The sequence below is a fragment of the Bufo bufo genome, chromosome 11, assembly GCF_905171765.1.
Source record: "Bufo bufo chromosome 11, aBufBuf1.1, whole genome shotgun sequence".
Classification (NCBI taxonomy): Eukaryota; Metazoa; Chordata; class Amphibia; order Anura; family Bufonidae; genus Bufo; species Bufo bufo.
This window is the reverse complement of record NC_053399.1, coordinates 41549829-41567587: the sequence shown is the minus strand read 5'-3', so window position 1 is coordinate 41567587 and position 17759 is coordinate 41549829. Positions and strand designations below refer to the sequence as shown.

The 17759-nt window shown below is 42.9% G+C and overlaps 1 protein-coding gene across 3 annotated transcripts in view; it reads right to left on the bottom strand.

Moving 5' to 3' along the window:
- Nucleotides 1–6933: 6933 nt before the first annotated feature.
- Nucleotides 6934–17759, bottom strand: part of SMOC1 (SPARC related modular calcium binding 1) — a 190359-nt gene continuing 179533 nt past the window's right edge. For 2 of the 3 annotated variants that reach the window (XM_040412227.1, XM_040412229.1), the window contains exons 10-13: nucleotides 16689–16794; nucleotides 14633–14880; nucleotides 10565–10618; nucleotides 6934–7351 (exon numbers count right to left, since the gene is read on the bottom strand). In XM_040412227.1, coding sequence (XP_040268161.1) covers nucleotides 7335–7351; nucleotides 10565–10618; nucleotides 14633–14880; nucleotides 16689–16794 — 425 coding nt within the window. In that variant the 3' untranslated portion in view covers nucleotides 6934–7334. The remainder of the gene's footprint in view (nucleotides 7352–10564; nucleotides 10619–14632; nucleotides 14881–16688; nucleotides 16795–17759) is intronic. The other variant, XM_040412228.1, reaches the window with a different exon arrangement.

Here is a 17759-nt window from a genome sequence, read left to right as displayed (position 1 = left end):
TAGTGCCAAAAGACTATCTTCCAGACAAGCAAGATGGAGTTTATTCTTTTCTCGGTTTAATTTTATCATCACCTACCGACCTGGATCAAAAAACTGAAAAGCAGTTGAATAAAGGATGTTTTCTGAGCCTACACAAAAAGACAAAGGTCAAACCAAAATTTTATCTGAAAAGAACTTCATAGGGGCCACTCATTCAAGGAAGCGCTTGAGTTGAATTAAGAATGGATATGAGAATGATTCCTTCCTTAGTCATCCTACAAGGAATGTCTATCTCTGCTTCAAAAATGGTTACTAGATGCAACTGGATCATCAATTATATGTACCTGAAACAGCTCAACTTGATGTTCTAAAACTAATCCATGATTCTAAGCTGGCTGGACATTTGGGCATTAAAAAGACTCAAGAACTCCTATCCCGTTCTTTTTGGTGGCCAAATTATAAGAAGGATGTCAAAAAACATGTTTCCTCATGCTTGATTTGTGCTCACAATAAGACTCCACGCTCTTCTCCTTTAGGTTTGTTACAGCCACTTCCTGTTCCTTCTCGGCCTTGGGGCTCAGTCTCAATGGATTTTGTGGTTGATATACCTTCTTCTAAGGGAATGAACACCATCCTGGTTGTCGTAGACCTTCTTACAAAGATGGCCCATTTTATTCCCACTAATGGAATACCCACTGCAAAACAAACTGCTGAACTTATGATTCAGGAAGTATTTTGATTACATGGGATCCCTGACAACGTGGTATCGGATCGATGTGTATAATTCACTTCTAAATTCTGGAAAAGCTTTTGCTCTGCCTTGGGGATAGGAATACATTTGTCATCTGCCTTTCATCCTCATGGACAAACTGAAAGAACTAATCAAACTCTTGAACAATACCTTCGATGCTTCATAACTTATCTGCAAGATGATTGGATGGCCTAGCTCCCCACGGCTGAGTTTGCATACAATAACTCTGAGCATAGCTCAACTTCTCATAGTCCTTTTCATGATAATACAGGCCTTCATCCAGTTTTCATTCCAGATTTACCAATCACAACTACTCTTCCAGCAGTAACCGAACGTTTGACAACATTACAGAAGGTTCAAGAAAAGATTGTAAAAAATTTGCACGATGCTCAGTCGATTCAAACAAGGTGCAGATAAAATTCGGAAATCAACTCCTGTTTTTCATATAGGAGACAAAGTGTGGTTTTCTACAAAGAATCTAAAACTGAAAGTACAGCCAGGTCCATAAATATTGGGACATCGACACAATTCTAACATTTGTGGCTCTATACACCTCCACAATGGATTTGAAATTAAACTAACAAGATGTGCTTTAACTGCAGACTGTCAGCTTTAATTTGAGGGTATTTACATCCATATCAGGTGAACGGTGTAGGAATTACAACAGTTTGCATATGTGCCTCCCACTTGTTAAGGGACCAAAAGTAATGGGACAGAATAATAATCATAAATTAAACTTTCACTTTTTAATACTTGGTTGCAAATCCTTTGCAGTCAATTACAGCCTGAAGTCTGGAACGCATAGACATCACCAGACGCTGGGTTTCATCCCTGGTGGTGGTCTCCCGGGCCTCTACTGCAACTGTCTTCAGTTCCTGCTTGTTCTTGGGGCATTTTCTCTTCAGTTTTGTCTTCAGCAAGTGAAATGCATGCTCAATCGGATTCAGGTCAAGTGATTGACTTGGCCATTGCATAACATTCCACTTCTTTCCCTTAAAAAACTCTTTGGTTGCTTTTGCAGTATGCTTTGGGTCATTGTCCATCTGCACTGTGAAGCGCCGTCCAATGAGTTCTGAAGCATTTGGCTGAATATGAGCAGATAATATTGCCTGAAACACTTAAGAATTCATACTGCTGCTTTTGTCAGCAGTCACATCATCAATAAATACAAGAGAACCAGTTCCATTGGCAGCCATAAATGCCCACGCCATGACACTACCACCCCCATGCTTCACTGATGAGGTTGTATGCTTAGGATCATGAGCAGTTCCTTTCCTTCTCCATACTTTTCTCTTCCCATCACTCTGGTACAAGTTGATCTTGGTATCATCTGTCCATAGGATGTTGTTCCAGAACTGTGAAGGCTTTTTTAGATGTCGTTTGGCAAACTCTAATCTGGCCTTCCTGTTTTTGAGGCTCACCAATAGTTTACATCTTGTGGTGAACCCTCTGTATTCACTCTGGTGAAGTTTTCTCTTGATTGTTGACTTTGACACACATACACCTACCTCCTGGAGAGTGTTCTTGATCTGGCCAACTGTTGTGAAGGGTAAAAACACAGAAATGAAGTGGCAATTCTGGAGGAGCTGCTCAGCCCCTGACACTGTGGCGTGTCTTTTATTGAGGGAGCAGCCCCACCGCATGTGGACCGCAATAATCGACTAACCCCAGCAAAATATGCATACAATGGAGGACGTCGACGCGGTCCACATGCACCACAAGAGCAAACTACACAGAATGTAGCAAATAAACATATGAAACACAGAGAGGAAATGCACCAAACAGAAATGCTACTGACTATACTGGGAAGTCATACATCCAGGTATTAAAAGCTGAGACTTTCGCCAATATGTTCCAGTCAGGAAGATATCGGAGCCCATCAATGCACCACGTCACGGTCACTCAGCATGGCAAAGGGTCCTAGCCGCTACTCTAACTATGGTGTGAACATGGTCTGGGGGTGATATAATTCAGCACACAGCCAAGCCTCCACACAAAGGCCCAGCATGAATACTGTGGTAGTACAATGTGAATGAGGCCAGGCCGTGAGCCACACCTATGCCAGACCATGTGATGGAAGTTACCAGGTGCAACAGAGTGTCCAAACACACTCAAATCTAACAAGACAAAAACACAGAAATGAAGTGGCAATTCTTGAGGAGCTGCTCAGCCCCTGACACTGTGGCGTGTCTTTTATTGAGGGAGCAGCCCCACCGCATGTGGACCGCAATAATCGACTAACCCCAGCAAAATATGCATACAATGGAGGACGTCGACGCGGTCCACATGCACCACAAGAGCAAACTACACAGAATGTAGCAAATAAACATATGAAACACAGAGAGGAAATGCACCAAACAGAAATGCTACTGACTATACTGGGAAGTCATACATGCAGGTATTAAAAGCTGAGACTTTCGCCAATATGTTCCAGTCAGGAAGATATCGGAGCCCATCAATGCACCACGTCACGGTCACTCAGCATGGCAAAGGGTCCTAGCTGCTACTCTAACTATGGTGTGAACATGGTCTGGGGGTGATATAATTCAGCACACAGCCAAGCCTCCACACAAAGGCCCAGCATGAATACTGTGGTAGTACAATGTGAATGAGGCCAGGCCGTGAGCCACACCTATGCCAGACCATGTGATGGAAGTTACCAGGTGCAACAGAGTGTCCAAACACACTCAAATCTAACAAGACAAAAACACAGAAATGAAGTGGCAATTCTGGAGGAGCTGCTCAGCCCCTGACACTGTGGCGTGTCTTTTATTGAGGGAGCAGCCCCACCGCATGTGGACCGCAATAATCGACTAACCCCAGCAAAATATGCATACAATGGAGGACGTCGACGCGGTCCACATGCACCACAAGAGCAAACTACACAGAATGTAGCAAATAAACATATGAAACACAGAGAGGAAATGCACCAAACAGAAATGCTACTGACTATACTGGGAAGTCATACATGCAGGTATTAAAAGCTGAGACTTTCGCCAATATCTTCCTGACTGGAACATATTGGCGAAAGTCTCAGCTTTTAATACCTGCATGTATGACTTCCCAGTATAGTCAGTAGCATTTCTGTTTGGTGCATTTCCTCTCTGTGTTTCATATGTTGTGAAGGGTGTTTTCTTCACCAGGGAAAGAATTCTTCGGTCATCCACCACAGTTGTTTTCAGTGGTCTTCCGGGTCTTTTGGTGTTGCTGAGCTCACCGTTGCGTTCCTTCTTTTTAAGAATGTTCCAAACAGTTGTTTTGGCCACGCCTAATGTTTTTGCTATCTCTCTGATGGGTTTGTTTTGTTTTTCCAGCCTAATGATGGCTTGCTTCACTGATAGTGACAGCATTTTGGATCTCATCTTGAGAGTTGACAGCAACAGATTCAAAATGCAAATAGCACACTTGAAATGAACTCTGGACCTTTTATCTGCTCATTGTAATTGGGATAATGAGGGAATAACACACACCTGGCCATGGAACAGCTGAGAAGCCAATTGTCCCATTACTTTTGGTCCCTTAACAAGTGGGAGGCACATATGCAAACTGTTGTAATTCCTACACCGTTTATCTGATTTGGATATAAATACTCTCAAATTAAAGCTGGCAGTCTGCAGTTAAAGCACATCTTGTTTGTTTCGTTTCAAACCCATTGTGGTGTATAGAGCCAAAAATTTTAGAATTGTGTCGATGTCCCAATATTTATGGACCTGACTGTACCTTCTCCAAAACTGGGCCAGAAATATATTGTCCCTTTTCAAATTTCTGCTCAAATTAAAGAGGACCTTTCACCGATTCTTACCCTATGAACTAACTATACAGATATGTAGAGCGGCGCCCGGGGATCTCACTGCACTTACTATTATCCCCGAGCGCCGCTCCGTTCTGCCGCTATGCCCTCCGGTATCTCCGCTCACTAAGTTATAGTAGGCGGAGATACCAGTCCCTAAGTTATGGTAGGCGGAGTCTGCCCTAGCGCTGGCCAATCGCAGCGCAGAGCTCACAGCCTGGGAGGTTATTTTCTCCCAGGCTGTGAGCTCTGCAATGCGATTGGCCAGCGCTAGGGCAGACTCCGCCTACCATAACTTAGGGAACGGAGCGGCGCCCGAGGATAATAGTAAGTGCAGAGAGATCCCCGGGCGCCGCTCCACATGTATGTATACTTAGTTCATAGGGTAAGAATCGGTGAAAGGTCCTCTTTAATGAAGTCACCTTTCGATTAAAACTTCCAGAGTCTATAAAGGTACATCCTGTTTTTCATTGTTCTCTCTTGAAACCATTTATTAAAAATACTTTTCCAGGCCGCCATTTGCCTCCTCCACCACCAGTAAAAGTGCATGGTGAAGAAGAATTTATAGTTGAAAAGATCTTGGACTCCAGAATCCATCTGAATAAGCTACAGTACTTAATCAAGTGGAAGGGCTATGGCTCAGAAGAAAATGTTCATGCTCCTAGACTCAAAGAATTTCATCGGCAATATCCTGATAAATCATTCTCTGGGATGCCCGAAGGTCATCCTGGAAGAGGGGAAGTACTGTCAGGAATCGAACCAGGAAACTCCCGTGTCCCAGGCGGGACACGGGAGTTTCAGTGCCTTGCTCACTGAGCTACCGGCTACTCAGGAAAGCTCTGCTCCTGAACCTAGTGAATAGTTTCCTCGTTTAGCCTAATCAGCCACAGCTTGGAACTTCCTATATAAACCAGACCTTGTCACTTCCTCCTTGCCAGATTATTGTGCTTCCTGCCTCTATCTAGCTCCTGAGCCTTATCCTAAACTGCTGTGTTTACTCGTGTACCGAATTTGGATTGTTACCTGACCACTCTTCTGCCTTATCCTAACTGCTGTGTTTACCTGTTACCAACCCGGACTGTTATTCGACACGGCTTGCCTCCGCTACTCCAGGGATCCAGATTGTCTCAGCCATTGGACTCCTTACCTACCTTACAGGCCTAGACGATTCCTCATTTCAGGTGAGCAATTGTGACATCACTCTTAAGGGTCCATTCACACGTCCGTAATTTGGGTCCGCATTCGTTCCGCAATTTGCGGACCATTCACTTTCAATGGGGCTGGAACAGATGCAAATCCACATTTCCTGGATCCGCATTTTCGGGATCCGCATCCGTTTTTTCGGGATCCGTTTTTTCGGGATCCGCAATTTCGTTCCTGGAATAAATAGAACATGTCCTATTCTTGTCCGCAATTGCGGACCAGAAAAGGCATTTTCTATTATAGTGTCTGTGATGTGCGGATCCGCAAATTGCGGATCGCACATTGCAGGTGTCCGTGTTTTGCGGATCCGCAAAACACTTACGGACGTGTGAATGGACCCTTACATGTAAAGTGTGATTATTCAATCCTTAACCAGTGGCTCTGGTTTGTTAAACTAGCGTAATCTTCTGTAGTAGTACTCAGTATCAAAGCGGCGGGCAGGTAGGCAGCGTAACCTCCCTCACTCATTCATGCTTCTCCAACTTCATGAATGGAGCAGGGGGAGCATGAAATGAGTGAGGGAGGTTATGCTGCCTACCTGCCCGCCGCTTTGATAGTGAGTACTACTACAGAAGATTACGCTAGTTTAACAAACCAGAGCCACTGGCTAAGGATTAATGGCCAGGCAGCACAGAGGAGAAGGTGATCTTCCTGCTGCTCCGGCTGTGGTGAGTGAAGGACATGTGGGCTGGCGGCAGTACAGCGCATACAGAGAAGCCGCCAGCCCGCCCAACGATACTAAATGTCATGAATGGAAACGCGGGCTGCCGGCATCATTTAGTGAAGCCGTCAGCCTGCACAAGGTGCTGCTTAGTGCTGCAATGTATGCGCGGGCTCGAGGCTTCACTGAAGGCTCTGCTGCCAGCTTGCGCTAACTCCCACCCGCCCACAGTTTCATAGCAGCTCAGGAGCCGTTAGTGAGAGCTCCTGAGCTGCCGCAGCCAGCACATTTGGGGTCACCTTGCGTTTATAAGACGCACTGACTTTTTTCCTCCACTTTGGAGGGGAAAAAAGTGCGTCTTATAAAGCGAAAAATACGGTAATTCTCCAATGCAGTAAAATGGCCAATACAAATTAAATGTGAAATATCTGAGTGCTCTGACCCTTCCTGTACATTGCAGGGACGAGACCACCTGCTGGAAGACACGTTACTGCTGCATCTTTTTAATCATTATTTTAATTTACAAAATACACTGAAAATAAACAGGAATGCTATTATCACAAGACGAAAATCAGGAAAAGGGACAGGGGGCCGACTAGACTCCTATAATAGACCAAAGTGTTAAGACCTGTACAAATGAGACTGTACAATTCACATATACAATTATGTACAAAACTCTCTTATCCAGAGTCACAATGAGTTCAATTACTAACATGTCAGTAGCAGATTCTTTCATTTTTTTTTTTTTCAATTAAAAAAAATCTAATAAGGAAAAACACAATGTTTCTCGTTCTCTCCACATCGGAAATTGGATTTAAAAAAAATAAATGTTACGTATAAAGTCCACTTAAAAGTGCAAATATTGAGAGCTCCTCGGCTGCCTATGTGATTGGTCCGAATACGATGACGCTCTTTGCTTTTCTCCTTCGTTCTTAATATTGTAGGAATGTCTACACAAGACGACCTACTGGAAAAAAGAAAAAACAAACGTGAGCGATAACTTGGAGATATTCTATAATGAAAATTTTTATCCTAAAAAACATTGCTGCTTAAATGGATCCTATCACTGGGATTTTGTGTATAGAGCTGAGGACATGGGCTGCTAGATGGCCGCTAGCAGATCCGCAATACTCAGTCCCCACAGCTCTGTGTGCTTTTATTGTGTAAAAAAAATTATTTGATACATATGCAAATTACCTTGAGATGAGTCCTGTCCCATATGTATCAAATAGTTTTTTTTTTTTTACACAATAAAAGCACAGAGAGCTGTGGGGACTGGGTATTGCGCATGTGCTAGCGATGATCTAGCAGCCCATGTCCTCAGCTCTATACACAAAATCCTGGTGACAGGTTCCCTTTAAAGGGGTTTTCAAAAAATTCATTATTCATGGAATCCAAAACTGGAAACCAGCGCCGTATTAAAACTTCACGTTTATTTTATAAACTTAAAATCCATGCATCATAGACGAGCAGCAGGAGCACATAAGCATGTAAAGGTACTTGCTGGGAAACGCTTTTCGAACCAGTAATGTATTACAGTTGTTCACAACTAATATTAATGGCCTATCCTCAAGAGAAGTTATTAATATCTGATCGGTGGGGTCCCCACGGTGTACTGGTGAGCGCTGTGGCCTCCTCACAGCGCCGTACATTATATAGCGGCTGAGCTTGGTATTGTAGCCCAGGCCCATTCACTTTAAATGTGACAGAGCTGCGCCTCGGCCATGTGACCGATAAACGTGATGTCACTGGCCTAAATATAGGCCACAGTGTTGATGGGTGTGGGTGCCAGGTGTTGGACCCCGATAGGCCATCAATATCGAACACCTGGAAAATGTACCATGTACAACCTATTTTAAATGTATGGGGCATTTTTTACAGAAATGCTGTATTCTACCCTAGAAGCATTGCTACACTGAGTATACCATACTGTGTATATGTAATATAATAGAATAGACCACCACTCTATCCAGAGCTGCCCATTTTTAGTACTGCCATTACATCCTTGTGAGTTACAAAAATACATTTTGCTAGTTTCCCAGTATAGACTGATGACTACCAGTAGGTGGCAGCACGTACTTGTGACATATCAGTAAATTAAAGGGTTTTTACAATTCTTTATAACTGATGGCCCGTCCTTCAATATAAGATCAATCAAGACATTAATATAAGATTGGTGTGAGTCCATGAATCGGCACCCCCATCGACAGTCTGATTATTATTGGTTAGTCTCATTAATTTCAGTGGGATGACGCTGTAGTGACTGTGATGCCAGTAAAAGTATAGAGCTGTGCGTGGCTAACAACAAAGGGGACTCACAATGCTTCTTCAAATGGCTGATCAGCTGAGGTGCTGGAACATGGACCCCTACCAATCTATTACTGATTGCCTATGCTGCATAGTAGGGTACAAAGCAGGGCACATGTCTAAAATATAAACTACATAAGGCTACATTCACATCAGCGCTATAGGATCTCAATACCGGAGGAAAACACTTCAGTTTTGTCAATGGGGACAAATGGGGACAAAACGGAATTGAACGGAATGGAGTGCATCGGAATGCCTTCCGTTCTGTTTGGTCGCGTTTTCCATGCTGCAAGCAGCGTTTTTGAGTGCGTTATGGGTTACTGATCAAGACGGATCTGGCATGAAACACAATGTAAGTCAATGGTGCTGAATCACACAATGTAAGTCAATGGTGCTGAATCACACAATGTAAGTCAATGGTGCTGAATCACACAATGTAAGTCAATGGTGCTGGGTCACACAATGTAAGTCAATGGTGCTGGGTCACACAATGTAAGTCAATGGTGCTGGGTCACACACTGTAAGTCAATGGTGCTAAATCCCACAATGTAAGTCAATGGTGCTGGATCACACACTGTAAGTCAATGGTGCTGGATCACACACTGTAAGTCAATGGTGCTGAATCACACAGTGTAAGTCAATGGTGCTGGATCACACACTGTAAGTCAATGGTGCTGAATCACACAGTGTAAGTCAATGGTGCTGGATCACACACTGTAAGTCAATGGTGCTGAAACACACAATGTAAGTCAATGGTGCTAAATCCCACAATGTAAGTCAATGGTGCTGAATCACACAGTGTAAGTCAATGGTGCTGGGTCACACAATGTAAGTCAATGGTGCTGGATCACACACTGTAAGTCAATGGTGCTGAATCACACAATGTAAGTCAATGGTGCGGAATCACACAAGGTAAGTCAATGGTGCTGGGTCACACACTGTAAGTCAATGGTGCTGAATCACACAATGTAAGTCAATGGTGCTGAATCACACAATGTAAGTCAATGGTGCTGGGTCACACAATGTAAGTCAATGGTGCTGGATCACACACTGTAAGTCAATGGTGCTGAATCACACAAGGTAAGTCAATGGTGCTGAATCACACACTGTAAGTCAATGGTGCTGAATCACACAATGTAAGTCAATGGTGCTGAATCACACAATGTAAGTCAATGGTGCTGGGTCACACAATGTAAGTCAATGGTGCTGGGTCACACAATGTAAGTCAATGGTGCTGGGTCACACAATGTAAGTCAATGGTGCTGAATCACACAATGTAAGTCAATGGTGCTGGGTCACACAATGTAAGTCAATGGTGCTGGATCACACACTGTAAGTCAATGGTGCTGAATCACACAATGTAAGTCAAAGGTGCTGAATCACACAAGGTAAGTCAATGGTGCTGGGTCACACACTGTAAGTCAATGGTGCTGAATCACACAATGTAAGTCAATGGTGCTGAATCACACAATGTAAGTCAATGGTGCTGGGTCACACAATGTAAGTCAATGGTGCTGGATCACACACTGTAAGTCAATGGTGCTGAATCACACAAGGTAAGTCAATGGTGCTGAATCACACAAGGTAAGTCAATGGTGCTGAATCACACAAGGTAAGTCAATGGTGCTGGGTCACACAATGTAAGTCAATGGTGCTGGATCACACAATGTAAGTCAATGGTGCTGGGTCACAGGACACAAAAGGAAACAGATCCGACGCCCATTGACTTACAAATGGTTTTACTGCCGGATCCGTCATGATCATTTTAGAGATAATACAACCGGATCTGTTCATAACGGATGCATTTTTGCTGATCCCAGCAAAAACGCAGATGTGAAAGTAGCCTGTCCCAGTTATTATACCAATTACTTACTGAAAGGGTTAGAGCCTGGTCTCCTCCCAGGAGGAAAACTGCCAGCGCTGGTACCTGAAATAAAAGTGTATAGGATTATTTTTCAAACTACAGCTCGCACCCGTCTATAACATTTTCATGACCTATAATGTCAGTTGATGGATCGGCGGGTTACAATCAGGACACAGACTTTTCCATTCAGATCTAGAAGTTATTTTTTTGCAACACAACAGCTAATAATAATAAAATTACTATTTAAAGGACCCGTCCCCTCTTCTGACACGTCTGCTTTAGTAACTCATTGCAATCCCCATGCAATACAAATTCTGGAGCATCTATTCTTAGGACTCTATGTTGTGCCCTTCCCTTATTATTCCTGCTAGAAGTTAGGAAAGAATTACTAGCAGTTGGCAATGAAGGTCAAAATGGGTGTTACCAGTTGAGGGTGTGTCCCTGTAGAGTTTGATTTTGGCAGCACTGATTGGATAATATCAGACCGTGCAGGGAAGCACCCCCTAACTGGTAGCCCCCATCTGGACTTCTATTGCAAACTGCTAGCAATTCAGAATTCATAAGAATTGATGCTACAGAATTGTTATTACATGGGGAATAGAAGGAGTTGCAAAAACAGGAGAGATGATCTCTAATATCTTCTGGCAAAAACAGTCTCACTGTATTCCCAGATTATGCTTTTTGCAGATCATGTTTTTCCACTATTTTACAGGAACTGTGGGCACAAGGATGGGAAAGGCAACAGCATGCCAGGCTTCATAGCCCCCTTTCCCTTTTTTTTTACCCATCTGCATAAATGGGGAAGTATGCTAATGCTTGGAAGAATCCTGCCGCTTTTAAACACTAGAGGGCGGCAGACCCTGTCTGGTCCTTGGTAGGGAATTACATTGCATGCCATGAGCAATAGGAGAAGCAGAAAATGATGATTGGCTAATGATCAGGTCCAGTTGTCATGCAGCAAGTAATAATTGTGCGCTTTTCATCTTTACATATACATATGGAAATGCTGGTTTGGTGAGGGCTGTGATAACACAAATATGAGCATTAATAAGATGACATAATGTAAACCTCACCAGACTCCACTTACAATTTTCTGCCATAATCTCTTTTGTGGGGGATTAGCTCTGTTTTCTATTACTCATATAATTATGATGAATGCATGCCAAGGTACTTGATTAACCCATGCAAGGTTCAAACAGCGCGCCTTGGATTTAGGCAGCGTAAAGGACAACCAGCTGACATGAGCAGGGTTGTCCAGTCTTTTTCATGTGGGGGTCACGTATGGAGCAAGAGAGGGTGCAAGGGGAGACACAGCGGCATCTACAACTGGCTCTCTAAAGCACAGAAATGCAATATTAAAAACAAACGCATTAGCTGAAGCTCTGCAACATAATACAGAGTTTCATGGATCAGGCCCCATTCACATATTGCAGATTTGGTGATTATTTTGGAACAGAGGAAATATAATGGAACGAGTTATACTGCTCTTCTTTGCATTGGCTCCAAAATATGGCTTAAAAAAAAAAAAAACTGACCACCTCTGCCATGTGCAAATGAGGCCAACAGTCTCCATGTGCCTCTAAGGGCTCATTCACACGACCATATCCGTTTTTGCAAAACATGGATACCGCCCGTGTGCATTCCACATTTTGCAGATCGGAACGTCCTGCCCTATGATAGAAATGCATATTCTTGTCCGTAAACCAGACAAGAATAGGACATGTATTTCAAAGACCCTTTAGACCCAGGAAATTCAAATTATATGATTCAAATAGTCTAGTTTCCTAGACTAGTAAGCTCCCGTTTCTGGTCAGCTTAAGACATAACGTTTATTTGGTTTCATCAATTAAAAGTAATATAACATAAAACGGGAGAACAAAAGAAAACTTTAAAATCCTAGGTATAGCAGGATTCTATAGGCAGAGCTAAGGGTTCAATTCACCCATATATTCTGCCTCCATAACATGCATCCATCCACCTTTTACTTTGTATTTTAGCGGTACACTTTTTCCGCCTTGATGGAATTTATATTAAGAGGTCGCCTAATCAGTCATTTCCAATCATTATTTTCGTCTTTGTCTATCTTAAAACACGACTCTCCACCATTTTATGGTCGCGGTTTAGAGGGGTCTGCAGTTACTCCTCGCCGCGACAGAAATCCTGCCTAACCTAATCTAAAATTTCAAGGCTAGAGCTCCCCCAACATGTTTCACCACTGAACGTGGCTTCATCAGGGGAATGGAGCTACTATTAACCATTGACCGTTGATAGTAGCTCCATTCCCCTGATGAAGCCATGCTGCGGTATTTTCTCCGGCCAAAAAACGTTCCGGTCCTGAACTGAAGACATCCTGATGCATCCTGAACGGATTTCTCTCCATTCAGAATGCATTGGGATAATCCTGATCAGGATTTTTCCGGCATAGAGCCCCGATGACGGAACTCTATGCCGGAAAAGAACAACGCAAGTGTGAAAGAGCCCTTAGATAAGTAGGTAGGTAATAAAAAAAAATGCACCCATAGCCTTTTTACGGTATGTACCACTGTCTAACTAGACCGATTTACTATTCTGGACCCTCTGATTCGGTGGGATCTGTAATGGCCACTATATTAGTTGTCACTAGAGATGAGCGAATCGATTTGCCTAAAACTTTGTTTCAATACTGTACAGAGCGAGCACTCCGTACAGTATTAGAATGTATTGGCTCCGATGAGAGGAAGTTATCTCACAAGACTTCGCATAATAACTTCAGAAATTGATTTATACTGTAATAAAAACATTTCCCGAACTCTGGTTCGGTTTCAAGTGGTACCTTGGAACCGATCCAGAGTTCTGGAAATCGTTTTTTACAGTATAAATCAATTTCTGAAGTTATTATGCGAAGACTCGTGAGATAACTTCGGCTCATCGGAGCCAATACATTCTATTACTGTACGGAGTGCTCGCTTTGTACAGTATTGAAACAAAGTTTTATGTGAATCGACTTTGAATGTTTCATCTGAAGTCGATTCGCTCATCCCTATTTGTCACCCATACCTTAGTTTAATATGTTCAACTCCCAAAGAGCTGATCTCTAGTGGCTCTAAGGACGAATCAGTGTTTGGTAACCTATGTATACGAGTAGACAGGCGGTCTAATATATTGTTAATGGAATTAGTCCCTTTACCAATAAGAGTTATGAAAAATACAGCAGGGTGACCATAGGCTCTACAATTTCCAGTAGCTTCCTATCAGTTTGCTATTTTATTCACATTCAAAGACTACATAGACTGGGGATTTCCTGCCTCCAGCTACTGTAAAACTACAACTGTCTAAGCCTGAACCTAAACCACCATGCTGGGAGTTGTTGTTTCACAACCGCCGGAGAGACATAGGTTGAAGATCAAGGATCTAGGTTGTACTTTGCTGAGAGAGACCCAGGAAAACCAGCCAAAAAGTCAAACTTTTCTTAGGCTACTTTCACACTTGCGGCAGTGTGATACGGCAGGCAGTTCCGTCGTCGGAACTGTCCGCCGGATCCGCCGATCTAGATGTGACAAAGCATTTGTGAGATGCACCCGGATGCGGATCCGTCTCACAAATGCATTGCAAGAACGGATCTGTCTCTCCACTTGTCATGCGGACAGACAGATCCATCTTGTATCTTTTTTCACATCTTCACCAGTCTGCGCATGCGCAGACCAAAAGGTGGGATCCAGCATTCCGGTATTTTTAATGCCGGATCCGGCACTAATACATTCCTATGGGGAAAAATGCCGGATCCGGCATTCAGGCAAGTCTTCTGTTTTTTTCGCCGGAGATAAAACCGTAGCATGCTGCGGTTTTATCTTTTTCCTGATCAGTCAAAATGACTGAACTGAAGACATCCTGATGCATCCTGAACGGATTACTCTCCATTCAGAATGCATTGGGACATACCTGATCAGTTATTTTCCGGTATAGAGCCCTGTGACGGAACTCTATGCTGGAAAAGAAAAACGCTAGTGTGAAAGTACCCTTATTTGTAAAATACGGCAAAATTCTGTATTCTTGATTTTTACAAAACCAGTGAAGAACGATCGCTGCAGAGGGAATTACCTGGATCTTTGCGTACACCTAGACATCCTTTAAGCTCTGCGAGTGAGATGGATTTGTCCTTGTTTAGGTCACAGTAGTCGGTGAACTTCCTGCTGCATTTCTTGGGTTTGGCTTTCTTCTTTACATATCTTTTGAAGGGTTTCATCTCCTTTTTGTTGATGTCTTCACTGCCGTTGCTGTCTAGTTGGCTGAAATACCAAAGAACTACACGTTCCTCCAGTGTGTGGTTGGGATCAGGTTCTGAGAATCTGTAAAATAATATTTCTAACTTTACTGACTGTAAAGGCTTATAAGAAAATTATAGATTGAGGACCCCTCTTTTGAGGTGATGACCCAACTTTGGAGCCATTTATATATACAAAAATTGTACAAGGTCAGTTTTAGGGGGTGTCAAAGTGAGCAACTGCATAGGGAACCTGTTTCTGATGAAACCTAGAGGAGCAACCTGAGAGTAAGGGCTCATACACACGATTGTTTTTTGCGTTCGGTATACGGAACTATTCATTTCAATGGGTCCGCAAAAGATGCGTACAGCACTCTGTGTGCTGTCTGCATCCGTTGCTCCGTTCTGTGGCCCTTCAAAAATTCTGAGGCATGTCCTATTCTTGTCCATTTGCCAGACAAGAATAGGCATTTCTATAATGGGCCTCCTGCTCCTTTCCGCAAATTGCGGATGGCACATGAGCGGCATCCGTTGTTTGCGGATCTGCAATTTGCAGACCGCAAAAAACAGCACGGTAGTGTGCATGAGCCCTTAAGCAGCAAAATATTCCTCTTCAAACTGCAGTATTATGCGAGCACCATATGGTGATTTTTGGATTGTGTATGGTGATATTTTATGAGCACTAAAAGCTATATTGTGTGGGTATTATATGGATCTGGCTTCTCTAAAACCGGCCCTGGAATTGCAATTCTGCTTATAGTCTTTGATCGCAGGACAGGAGCTCACATAAGACATTGCTCTCCTGCTTGTGCCCGGTCTGCTAAGGCCTGACATGTCACAGGCTTTAGTGGAGCTGGTACAGGCAGGAGAAGCAATGTGCTATAGAGCTCCTGCCTGTACATGTGGCTGAAGGAGAATCCGTATTCCCATACACAGCAATGCACGAGAGCACACATTCTAAAGCGCAATAAGCACCTAAACTAAAGGTGCCTATTTCTCGAGGAAAACCAAAAATAATAGTTAAAGCATATTAGAATAATTATTTTCAGCACATACAGAACATGTTTAAATAATGTTATTATTAGGTACACTTTAAGGAACCCTTGCACTATTTCCACTATTGCATCGGAGTGTAAATGAATGCATCCTACATAAGTATTAGTAAATCTTCCCCAATTTACCAAATTTTTCAGTAAAATTGTATAATTTACACAAAATGATATATTCAAATGTCTATCTGTGTAGAGATATCTGTGATTGCCTTTTTAGCACCCCTGCTTCCCCCATGACAATGCATCCTGTCCAAAGCTCTGGTGGCACGGGATTGTCTTAGAGACATTTTGTCAACCAAAATCTCCATCCACCATAATTATCACATCTTGAAGGCCTGGACCAGGGTCAGAAAATACTCCATCCACCTACCAATCCATCATTAATTTGGTATCCTTAGTTAAAATGGTATAAAATAGTTGATGGTATCACATATTTCAAGTAAGGGATGAAATTTTTGTTTCATGAGATTTATGTGTTTTTTTTTTTACCCTTTCAAAACAGTAATTGATGTTCCCAAGCACAAAAGCGGTAATATTGGGAAATCGGGTCTGCCAGGTTTATGGCCTAAGGGGAAAGCTACAGACATGTCTAATGCCTCTCAGTTTCCCTTAAATGCCATAAAAGTAACATTCTTGGGAGTCATATCTGACCCGTCTATTCATAAATATAACTGCAAACCCATGTTCTAGACCAGGCATTAGGATCCCACATGACACAGGCATCATGACACTGCTGACTTGCAATGAAGATGATTTATGTTGTAATATTTCGGGGATTTTTATGACGCTTGGTTGGAATGCACCTGTGAACTCGTGGCCCTGTCTGTATTTAATGACCGACCTGCCGCCTGCTGCTGGGGCCGCTGAGTTGATTGCTTGCACCATGTCTGTGGTGAGGGCATCCAGTAAACTTGTGATGAATTCTAGTTTCTTCCCATCAGGACAACCTATAAGAAGAACAAAAAAAATATTAGAATAGCTATTAACTGAGGACACAAATTCATTTTTTTCCTGCACTTTTACTTGAGGAGTTTTCCTCTGTGTTGTCCCAACAGTTCCATTCCATGCTGCCTTTGACAGGTAGGAGAGGCAGGAGGGGACTGTCTCCCCTTCCACCTCTAGTCTGACACTGCTAATCCTTGTAATTGAGCATTGTTCCGACTAGGAAGAAGGTCCTATTATACTGCCACTCTGGCTATATCTTCAGCCTGTGGATTGCAGGACTTGAAAAGTCAAACATCTCTTGTAAAGGCAACACATAGGGAGAAATCATTTTTTTAGGTGGCTTGTTCTGCCAGATGTATTTTTGGCCATGCTTGCCATCTTTTTATGGAGATGGGAGGCTGCAGAACAGGAAGAATGCGGCTAAAACATTTTAATAAACCACACATTCATTACTGCTGCAAACAACATGCCCCCTTTCTAATGGCTCCATGCCCCCTCAATGTACATTTTGGGCATCGGGGCTGTGTCTAGTGACATATCATCCCTGCACCACATATCATTGAAGTTCATGGATTGCTGCTTTCCAGGAGCAAGCAGGTCTTTGTGCTCGGGAGATTTGCCAGCTCGTCCAGGAGAGTTAGCATGTATAAAATAAGGGCAACGATTTTTATTAGCCTGATTTATAGTCGAAGAAATCTGCAACATGTGAACACCCTTATTTCCGTAGGCACCACTGACTGCGAAGAGAGATGCAATACGAGGAGCTGCTCTAATGTGCTATAGGGTACTATGGCAGTCCTGCTCCTAAATCTGTATCTCACTGTGATCTGCACTGCAAGGAAGATACAGTGGATATAAAAGTCTACACACCCATGTTAAAATGTCAGGTTTCTGTGCTGTAAAAAAAATGAGACAAAGATAAATCATTTCAGAACTTTTTCCACCTTTAATGTGATTTATAAACTGT